Raw genomic sequence first — 11952 nt, 5'->3', positions numbered from 1 at the left:
CCCTTGCCAAAAATCAGTTGATGATAGGCATCCAGGCTTATTTCTGGACTTTCAATTAATTCTATTGATATGTTTGTCTGTCTTTATGACTGCACCACACTTTCTTTATTACTGTTGCTTAGTAGTAAGTGTTGTAATTGGGAAGTGTGAATCCTCTCAATTTTGTTCTTCTTTTTAAAGATTTTTTTTTTTTTTTTTTTTTTTTTTTTTTTTTTTTTTTTGAGACGGACTCTTGCTCTGTCGCCAGACTGGAGCGCAGTGGCCCGATCTCAGCTCACTGCAACCTCTGCCTTACAGGTTCAAGCGATTCCCCTGCCTCAGCCTCCTGAGTAGCTGGGACTGCAGGCTCCCACCACCGCGCTCAGCTAATTTTTTGTATTTTAGTGGAGACGGAGTTGCACCACCTTGGCCAGGATGGTCTCCATCTCCTGACCTGGTGATCCACCCGCCTCTGCCTCCCATTACAGGCGTGAGCCACCGCGCCCAGGCAAGAATGTGCCCTTAATGTTTACGCCTCTAAGCCATCTCCTACAAGATTTTCTCTTAGCAGAATAATCCACTTACCCTGTCAGAAAGGGCACTAGTTATGTGTGCCAAAATTTGTTTTAATTACTGAATTTGAAAATGTTTTCACTATTTCTTGAAAAGTATTGATAAAATATCCTGTTATTTATTTATTTATTTATTTACTTATTTATTTACTTACTTATTTATTTATTGAGACTGAGTCCTCACTCTGTCGCCCAGGCTGGAGTGCAGTGGTGCGATCTTGGCTCCCTGCAACCTCTGCCTCCTGGACTCCAGTTATTCTTGTGCCTCAGCCTGCCGAGTAGCTGGGATTACAGGCGCCCACCACCATGCCCAGCTAATTTTTTTGTATTTTTAGTAGAAACGGGGTTTCACCATATTAGGCAGGCTGGTCTTGAACTACTGACTTCAAGTGATCCACCCACCTTGGCCTCTCGAAGTTCTGGGATTACAACTGTGAATCACTGCACTTGGGCCAAAAGTTATTTAAATAGTAATTATTTTTCTCTTATTTGTTCCCATAAAGTTCTTATTAAACTATACATTAATTTGTTTTATTCTATTCTTCATATGTTTTTGACATATTGAGTCATTTTCTTGACCTTATGTGATTAATTTATTTACTCTTTTACCAGGTCTGATCGCTGTTTATCTCATTGCTTAGTTTTTAAAGGAATTTACTATAAAATAGTTCAGACATATGACAAAATAGAATAGTATAACAAACTCCCATGTGCACACCATTCTAAGTCAATAATTATCAGCTTACTGCAAATCTTACTTCAACCATTCCACTACCACTCATATATTATTTTTTTTAAATCAGATGAATACTTTCATATTTAAATATTTAACTGAGGTATCGCTCTCATTTTAAAGGTCCATATCATTTCATATTTAAAAGTAAATAATCGTTATTTAACATCACCAAATAATTACTGTTCACATTCACAAATGTCTGTTATGTGTATTAATTTTTTAAAGGATCATTGTTTCAATAAGGACACGTAAAACGTTTTAACTGGTTAATAAATCCCTCTACTTTAGAATCCCCTTCCCTTTCTATCTCTTTTTTAATCCCTTCAAACGCTGTAATTTATTTATGGAAGAAACTGGATTATTTGTCCTGCAGTTTCCCACAGTCTGGATTTTGCTATTTGCATCCCCGTAGTGTCGCTGAACTCACTTCTGTCTTTCACATTTCCTGAAAATTGGTATGTATAGATCTAGAGAAAAGACTGCTTTTGGCAGTACTATTTTATAGGTAGTGCTGGATTCTATTATCAGAAGGCATATAATGACTTGCTGTTTTCTTCTTCTGATGCTAACAGTAGTTAATGATAATTGTCTAGATCCATCATTTCATTAGGGTTTGCAAAACAGAAGTTTTCTAATTCTGTCATTTTTTAGCCAAAATAATTTTATAAAGAGAAATTTCTATCTCATTTACTAATTACACAATTTCTTGATTGTTTTAGATGCAAAAATTCTATAAAGAGAAAATTCCACCTTCTCTGCTATTATTGGTGAAGGTCATATAAGAAAGGTAAGTTTAATGTTCTCTTCATTTATATGTTTTCAAAAACAATGAATTGATAACTAACATTTTCTTTTTTTTTTTTTCTTTTGGGACGGAGTCTTGCTCTGTCACCCAGGCTGGAGTGCAGTGGCCGGATCTCAGCTCAGTGCAAGCTCCGCCTCCCGGGTTTACGCCATTCTCCTGCCTCAGCCTCCCAAGTAGCTGGGACTACAGGCGCCGCCACCTCGCCCGGCTAGTTTTTTGTATTTTAGTAGAGACGGGGTTTCACCGTGTTAGTCAGGATGGTCTCGATCTCCTGACCTCGTGATCCGCCCGTCTCGGCCTCCCAAAGTGCTGGGATTACAGGCTTGAGCCACCGCGCCCGGCCGATAACTAACATTTTCTAAAGATTTTTCAGTCATAGATTTAAACAGATTTAATGCATTCAACCAGGAAGAAAATGTCAGTGAATTTCGTTGAAGTAGTAAAAATACAGTTTATCTAGTAGGAACATAAAATTATTTTCTAATAAGATAATACTGCACTCCTACCAAATAAATAGGATTTTAGTAATATCTGAGGGATTTGTGATGGTGAGTTAGACTCTATTTGGCATAGAATTTGGAAATGTAACTTGAATGTAAATATGCTGCAAAATGTTGAATGTATGCATAGAAATACTTGTTCTGTCGATGCCAAATGCCCATTGTAAATGAACCTTAAATATTACAATCCTCCTTTGCACAATATTTCTTTATAAAACTCATAATTTTGTTTCCCCAGGCAGAGTTGGGGAAGAAAATGTACGAAGTGAGCTTGAATATCTTGTCATACCTGATAGCAAGGAAACTTGTTATTTCTAATTTCAGTTCAAAAGAACTCAAGAGCCAATTTGAGGATGTTCTAATTAGCTAAAGTATGACAATCTGAGCATCAGTAAAATTATTAACTACAAACTATTTTGAGAAATCGTATTGCTGGTGATAATCTTGGTATTGCTATTCTGAGATGGTTGAGTTTGTATTGTGAAATAAAGCAAATATGTATTTATTTGATAATCAAATTCTGTCATTCTTGATGCAAATAAGAAAGGGGATTCATGGCATGGAAAAAATGAAATAAAGTTATAAGTTGAACATGTTAAATAAAATTATAACACCTGATATGGCATGATTTCAAAATGTCCAAAAAACATTCATATTAGTATAAATTTATGTTTCTGATTAATATCAGCATGCACTCATAACTCAGTCTGTCCTCTAAAATTCCTAAAAGCAATCACTAATCCAAGAGAAATTAGCAACCCTAATGCCCAGATGGCCGTCTGTCAACACCACTTTTCACTTAAAGGATCCAGTAAGCCTCCTCCGAAAAAGAGTTATTCCCCCCGGACAACAAACTGCCCTTAAGAGTCATTTCTTTGTTATCACAGGTGTCAATATTTTTCTGTATTTTGCTTATAATTTTATTTTTTAAATAAAAGTTTATAAAAGTGGTTCTGAAATGAACAGCCTTATGCATGCTTTCTTCTTCTAAACACATTTTTACTAGTATATATTTGGGAGAGATATCTAGAAATAGGAGGAAGGCTGGGCCAAAAAGTAAGCACACATACACTATGCTGGATATTGCGACATTCGTCTCCATGTAGGTTCCATTTTGCACTCCAATCAGCACCACGTGGGAATGCCTTTTTCTCATAGCCTCAGTAATTATTCTGGTTTTTCAAAAATCCATTTCTACCAATCTGTCAGGTGAGGAATTGTATATCAGTAAAATCATAGTACACTTTTTTCTTATAACAAGAATGGTGTGCATCTTTTCACATGACTAAAGGCAATTTGCGTTTTTTTCGTGAATCGACTACTGTTTTTTACCCCAATTTTTCTATAGTTTGTTCTTTTCTTCTTTATTTTCAAGGTTCTTTATATATTAAATATAGTAACCCTTTGATTTAAGTTACAAACATTTTTTCCAGTTTATTCTTTGTGTTTTTACTTTGTTTTATGGTATCTTTTGTCATGAAAACTTTAAAATATGTAATTAATTTTTTCCTTATTTTTTCTATTCAAATTTTACATCTGAATTTAGAAGACTTTCTCTATTCCTTCTCTATGTAGAACTTCCAATAATGTCTTCTTCTAGTACCTATATAGGTTCATCTATTTCTTCAATCAAATCTCTGATGCATTTAGAATTTATCATAATGTATAGTTTGAGAATGAATTAATTTTATCTTTTTCGTCATATCCCAACATCACTTATTCAAACTATATTCTTTTGCTTACTAATATCTGGTAGGGCTCTTTTTTTTCTGTCTCTTTTGCAGAGTTTTTCTGGCTATGCTAGCTTTTATTCTTTTATATGAACTTTATCATCAACACTGATGGCACTTTTTATTAGAATTGTGTTAAGTTTGTAATTTAACTTAAGTGGAGATGACATGTTTCTGCTTTTGAGTTTTTTTTTTTTTTTTTTGAGACGGAGTCTCGCTCTGTCGCCCGGGCTGGAGTGCAGTGGCCGGATCTCAGCTCACTGCAAGCTCCGCCTCCCGGGTTTACGCCATTCTTCTGCCTCAGCCTCCCAAGTAGCTGGGACTACAGGCGCCCGCCACCTCGCCCGGCTAGTTTTTTGTATTTTTTAGTAGAGACGGGGTTTCACCATCTTAGCCAGGATAGTCTCGATCTCCTGACCTCGTGATCCGCCCGTCTTGGCCTCCCAAAGTGCTGGGATTACAGGCTTGAGCCACCGCGCCTGGCCGCTTTTGAGTTTTTTGACTTAAGAACACAGTACGTGCCTCAACCATTAAATAAGATACTGGCTTTTGGGCTAAAATACAAACACACGCATATATATACATCATGTTTAAAAAGCGTTTCTCAGTTCTTATTCCATTGCACTTCCTTAGATGTTAATAAATATTTGATTTTGTCAAATACCTCTTCTGTCATCTATTGATATAATCATATGATTTTTATCTATTGTTCTATTAATATGAAATATTACATTATATAATTACTAATATTAACTCATATTTACTTTCCTAGAATAAGCCCCCCTTGGTCAAAATGTATTATATTTTTAAAAGTGCTGTTGGATTCTATTTGCTAACATTTTATCTATGACTTTTGTGTAGATATTCATATATGAGGTAAGTCTAATGCTTCCTGTTTTGTAAGTACTGCACACTGACTAGTTGCACTACTGAAGCTCCTAAAATTTTCTTATTTATTTATTTGAATTAAATTTTATCTTTTACAAAGTATTTTTAAAAAATATTTTATTTTAGATTCAGGGTATACATATGTAGGTTTGCCACGTGGGTATATTGGGCGATCCTGGGGTTTGGGCTTTTAGTGAACCCATCACCCAAATAGTGAACATAATACTCAGTAGGTAGTTTATCAACTCCTCCCTCTTCCCTTCCCCCTTTTAGAGCCCCCAGGGTCTATTGTTTTCATCTTTATGCCCGTGGATACCCACTGTTTAACTTCCACTTACAAGTGAGAACATCTAGTATCTGATTTCCTGTTTCTGTATTAATTCAGTTAGAATAATGGCATCCAGCTGCATCCATGTAGCTGCAAAGAATATAATTTTATTCTTTTCTTTTTTATGACTGTATAGTATTCCATGGTGTCTACATTCCATATTTTCTGTATCCAGTCCACCACTGTTGGACACTTAGGTGATTCCATGACTTTGCTATTGTGAATAGTGCTGTGATAAACATAATTTCCTTTTCTAATATATAAGGCAAACAGTATTTACAGAGTTTAGTGAGAAATGTTCAGGGTGAACAAAAGGAATCTTGGGTCAATTTCCCAGGTGTCTGTCTATGGTACTTAGGTGGTCTTTTGTGCCACTTCTAATACGAAATGTACAGTATGAAGAACAGATATTGAAGAAAAGGAACTAAGTTTGAAATGATGACTTTAAATTACTGACCTAAAGGGATGTTTCACTACTCTAAATCTATTATAATAATTAGCATTCTATGAAGCACTTACATTTGATTATCTTATTTGAATTTTATGGAACCAAGTAATTGTTCTCACTTTGTGGATAAATAAGCTGAGTGTCAGAGAGGATAAGATACTTTACAAGTCACATGGAAAGAAACAGAAATTTGACAGAAACACATGTGTTCTGACTCCAAGTTCTGAGAGCTTTTCACTTAGATTCATTCACACAATTTGGAAAGGTTTGTATCAACGGTAAAGACCAAAGGGTATTCCAGTTACCTCTAGCAAATGGAAAACTCAACTCACCAGAACATTTATACCACTGAGCACACATTTTGCGTCACCTCCCAAATGCAGTAATGTCTTATAATAACTGTTTTATATCTGCATAAGACAGAATCTTACTTAGGAAACATTAGGACAAAAATACTAATGCACACTGTGGCAGTCATTTTGCTCCCTAAACAGTTATTTTGAAAACTGTATTATTAAACCTATAGATTAGCTAACATGCTGTCAAATCTGTTTCTATACAAAGTTTTCACTGTATTTTTCATGTGGAATTCTCTGTTTTAGAATCCAGAATAAAATAATTAGAAAATAAAAACTTTCCTTTTCTAAGAGTTCACTTACCTCTGTTTACCTTTGTGATCTACAGAGCCAGCTGAGAGTCTGTCAAGGGGAGACCCAAAACCAGAGAAACTCCTTTTCTTCTTTGTCTCAATCACATCATTTTCTAGGGACACCAATTCATCAAGAAGCAAGAGCTTTGCTGTCAGATCAGTGGCTGATTTCTCTTCCCTGACTGTGGGTGTTGACTGCACATCTATGACTCCAGAATCAAAGACCTACAAGGTAAGGAAAGGTGATTCCATTCATTTAGACAAAGAGACTTCAAGTATGTATATATGCATTTGGCTTTTGCTACCGTTAGCTGACATTCTCATCATGTAACATTTTATAATTTCTTTTCAGACAAACTTTTACACTTGTTGCCAAGGTTGGGGTGCAATGGTGTGATCTTGGCTCACTGCAATGTCCACCTCTCGGGTTCAAGTGATTCTCCTGCTTTAGCTTCCCAGAGAGCTGGGAGTACAGGCGCCCACCACCATGCCTGGCCAATTTTTTGTATTTTTAGTAGAGACAGGGTTTCACCGTGTTGGCCAGGCTGGTTTCGAACTCCTGACCTCAGGTGATCCACCAGCCTCGGCCTCCCAAAGTGCTGGGATTACAGGCATGAGTCACCGTGCCTGGACTTATAATTTCTTATGAAGTTATTTTCCATAGAGACTGCTAGATCTTTGGGGACTGAAACACGTAGAAGAGGGGTATAACCAAGGGAAAAAAACAAGACAAGAAAAGAAAAGAAAAACTCCTGGAATGCCTTTAACATTTAGCATATTTACCAATCATTTTGTAAGATTCTTTTCCAGCAACAATTTCATCCTTCCTTATCATTCCCATAGTGCTTTGCTATATACCTCTTTCATCATTGCACTTATTATTTTTTGCCTTGTGCCAGGTTGGTTATAATACATTTGTATTTGTTATTAGGTTGAATCTTGAATCAATGCGTTTGTCTAATTAGTCTTTCATTTGATTTATTTCATGCTTCATCTCATATTTTGCTCATAGTTAGTATTCAGCAAATTTCTGATGAATATTTATTAAATGAATTCCAAACCAAATCTCATGCTATTTTCTTTTTACCATTCATTCATTATTTACTAACTCAAGCCATTACTAATCCACTATGTACTAGGTTCTGCATTGGACATGAAGGATACAAAAATAAACATTTAGTCTCTGTGTCTAAGCATCTCACATTCTCTATCTCTGTGATTTATCAGTATTTGTGTCCGCAATGTGTCTGAGATATCCCAATAACTTTGTGTACCATGTCAATTTTCTTGTTTGTTTCTTACACATGTTGCCACTTTGCACTTCATCCAAGTCATAAATCTATAGCTGTTCAGTTTGTGAGGTCTGTCTTTTCCTCTCTGAGGCCCAATGATAGCATTTCTTAAATGCTCCTACTAACAATCTTTAGTCATTCTGTAGTCCCACAAATACTGCTTTTTCTCTAAGATTGTGAGAATATTCCCATGTGGGAAAAATTTTTAGCTCTGGGGAATCTCTTCCCTTCCCACTTCTAGTGATTCTTCCATGTGCCAGACTATAGACCTTGATTTTGACTTTTCTTCACTTTCTGTTTTTCTTCTAAGATTATTCCTTCTATTGTCTTTTGATATGGTTTGACTGTGTTCCCATCCAACATATCATCTTGAATTGTAATCCTCATCATCTCCAAATGTGAAAAGAGAGATCAGGGGAGGTAATTGAATTATGGAGGCAGCTTCTCTCATGCGGTTCTTGTGATAGTGAGTGAGTTCTCATGAGAGCTGCTGGTTTTATATGTTTGGTAGTTCCTCCTGCATCCATTCTTTCCACTGCCTTTGAAGAAGGTACTTTGCTTCCCCTTCACTTTCCACCATGATTGTGTTTCCTGAGGCTTCCCTGGCCATGCAGAACCGTAAGTCAATTAAACCTCTCTCCTTTATAAATAACACACTCTTGGGCAGTTCTTTACAGCAGTATGAAAATGGACTAACAGAAAATTGTTACCACAGAGAGTGGGGTGCTGCTATAAAGATACCCAAAAATGTGGAAGCAACTTTGGAAATGGGAAATAGGCAGAGGCTGGAACAGTTTGGAGGGCTCAGAAGGACAGGAAGATGTGGGAAAGTTTGAAACTTCCTAGAGACTTGTTGAATAGTTTTTACCAAAATGCTGATAGTTTTATGGACAATGAAGTCCAGGCTGAGTTGGTCTTAGATGGCGATGAGGAACTTGTTGGGAACTGGAGCAAAGCTGACGCTTGCTATGCTTTATCAAAGCGACTGGTGGCATTTTGCCCTGGCCCTAGAGATCTGTGTAACTTTGAACTTGAGAGAGACGGTTTAGGGTATCTGGCAGAAGAAATTTCTCAGCAGCAAAGCATTCAAAATATGAGCTGGTGCTCTTAAAAGCATTCAGTTTTATCTAATCACAAAGAGATGGTTTGAAATTAGAAATTATGTTTAAAAGGGAAGCAAAGCAAAAAGTTCGGAAAATTTGCAGCCTGATGATGCAATAGAAATGAAAAATCCATTTTCAGAGGAGAAATTTAATCCAGCAGCAGAAATTTGCTTGAGTAACTAGGAGCCAAATGCTAATCGCCAAGACAATGGGGAAAATGTCTCCATGGCATGTCAGATGGCTTCACAGCAGCCCCTCCCATCACAGGCCCAGAGGCCTAGGAGGGAAAAATGGTTTAATAGGCCAGGCCCTGGGCCTTGCTGCTTTATGCAGTCTTGGGACTTGATGCCTTGCATCCCATCTGTGGCTAAGGGTGGCCAACATACAGGCAGGTCGTTCTTTCAGAGGGTTCCAGCCCCAAGCCTTGGTGGTTTACACATGTTTTGGGGCCTGCTGGTACACTGAAGTAAATAATTGAGTTTGGGGAACCTCTGCCTTGATTTCAGAGGATGTATAGAAATACCTGGATGTCTTGGCAGAAATTTGCTAAAGGGGTGGAGCCCTCATGGAGGACCTCTGCTAGGGCAATGCAGAAGAGAAATGTGGGGTTGGAGCCCCGACACAGAATCCCCACTGTGGTACTGCCTAGTATAGTTGTGGGAAGTGGGCCACAGTACTCCAGGCCCCAGATTGGATAGATCCACTGAGAGCTTGCACTGTGCATCTCGAAAAGCCATAGACATTCAATGCCAGCCCTTGAAAGCTGCTGAGAGTGGGGCTGTACCCTGCAAAGCCTCAGGGGCAGAGCTGTCCAAGACCATGGGAACCTACCTCTTGCATCAGCATGACCTGGATGTGAGACATGGAGTCAAAGGAAATGGCTTTGGAATGATCTCCAAAGGTTTAATAACTGCCCTATAGGATTTCTGATTTGCATGGGGTCTGTGCCCCCTTTGTTTTGGGAAATTTCTCCCATTTGGAGTGAGTTCATTTGTCCAGTGCCTGTACCCTCATTGTATCTAGGAAGTAACAAACTTGCTATTGATTTTACAGGCTCATAGGTGGAAAGGACTTGCCTTGTCTCAGATGAAACTTTGGACTTGACTTTTGGGTTAATGATGGAATAAGTTAAGACTTTGGAGGACTCTTGGGAAGGCATGATTGTGTTTTGAAATGTGAGGATCTGAGATTTGGGAGGGGCAAGTGGCAAAATGGTATGGTTTGGCTGTGACCTGACCGAAAATCTCATCTTGGATTGTAATACCCATAATCCCCACATGTCAAAGGAGAGACCAGGTGGAGGTAATTAAATCATGGGGATGATTTCTCCCATGCTGTTCTCATGATAGTGAGTTCTCACAAGATCTGGTGGTTTTATAGACGTTTGGTAATTCAGTCTCCTTCCTGCCACCTTGTGAAGAATACGCTTTGCTTTCCCTTCACCTTCTGCCATGATTGTAAGTTTCCCGAGGCCTCCCAAGCCGTGCAGAACTATAAGTCAATTAAACCTCTTTCCTTTATAAATTACCCAGTCTTGGGCAGTTTTTTTGGTGGTTGTTGTTGTTTTGAGACAAAGTCTCACTCTGTTGCCCAGACTACAGTGCAGTGACTTGATCTCGGCTCACTGCAACCTCTGCCTCCCAGGTTCAAGTGATTCTCCTGCGTCAGCCTCCTGAGTAGCTGGGATTATGGGTGGTCACCACCATGCCCAGCTAATTTTTGCATTTTTGGTAGAGATGGAGTTTCACCATGTTGGACAGGCTTGTCTTGAACTCCTGACCTCAAGTGATCCACCCACCTTAGCCTCCCAAAATGCTGGGATTACAGCCATGAGTCACCACACCTGACTGAGCAGTTCTTTATAGCAGTATGAAAACGGACTAATACATTTTTCTGTTCTCTTCATTTTCTCCAATAGAACAAAAGAGTAGCATTTTCAAGCCCTTTAATCATTGACTCAAGCAAGTCTCTTTTAAAATACCTGTAGCCTGACATGTAAACTGAAAGCTATTGAGCCTCCTGTTTCCTTATCCAGTCATATGTGCCCTAAGTCTGGTCAGTTCTTGCAGGACAATCTATCTTCTGGCTGCTATTTTTGATTCCCGTCATTGGTATTTTTTGTTGCTGTTTTTTTTGTTTTGTTTTTGTTTTTGACACGGAGTCTTGCTCTGTTAACAGGCTGGCGTAATCTTGGCTCACTGCAACCTCTGCCTCCCAGGTTCAAGTGATTCTCCTGCCTCAGCTCCCCAAGTAGTGGGGACTACAGGTACCCACCATGACGCCCAGCTAATTTTTGGATTTTTAGTAGAGAGAGAGTTTCACCATGTTGGCCAGGCTTTTCTCCAACTCTTGACCTCAGGTCATCCAAGTGGTGACTTTAAATGAAGTCCTCCTTACTGCTTAGTGTACTCCCTTAATCACCTTACAATTTGCTTTGATACCTCCTATCTCTCTCTTTTCTATTTCGCCCATAATACTGTTATAAAGTTAGTTATCCCCAATACTACTTTTGTCATATAAAAAGAAATTTACAAATCTCTCACAGTTCTTTATTACTGACAGCACAAAGCCCACAATATGGTTTCAAACTACTGAGATCTTAGCTTCTATCACTTCCCTGTATAATCCTGACAATATAGAAACTGGAGACGGGAATGATGCAGAAATAACCCGAAATAAATCCTAAAGAAGGAGATAAACCTTCAAAGGGCAAAGGTTTTTTATCTTTCAAAGCATCCTCCAAAAACATGCTTTTATTTTTCCAACTAACACACACTCAACAATCGTTTTTTCAAGAAATATCCTTAATCTTAAAAAAAAAACAAAACTTTTATAAAACTTGTCCTTCAATATAATGCATTTGAGACTCTCACTTGATGCTATTTAAGAAACATGAAGAATATGTTTCTAATAAGATCAGAT

The 11952-nt window shown here is 38.0% G+C and overlaps 1 protein-coding gene across 1 annotated transcript in view; it reads right to left on the bottom strand.

Moving 5' to 3' along the window:
• The window catches only part of OSTN (osteocrin), a 30761-nt gene that overhangs the window by 18020 nt on the left and 789 nt on the right, over positions 1-11952 (bottom strand). The window contains exon 2 of the mRNA XM_017873388.1: positions 6646-6860. Within this exon, the coding sequence (XP_017728877.1) occupies positions 6646-6860 (215 nt within the window). The remainder of the gene's footprint in view (positions 1-6645; positions 6861-11952) is intronic.

The sequence above is a fragment of the Rhinopithecus bieti genome, unplaced genomic scaffold, assembly GCF_001698545.2.
Source record: "Rhinopithecus bieti isolate Rb0 unplaced genomic scaffold, ASM169854v2 scaffold_5626, whole genome shotgun sequence".
Lineage (NCBI taxonomy): Eukaryota > Metazoa > Chordata > Mammalia > Primates > Cercopithecidae > Rhinopithecus > Rhinopithecus bieti.
This window is presented reverse-complemented; position numbering and strand designations above follow the sequence as displayed.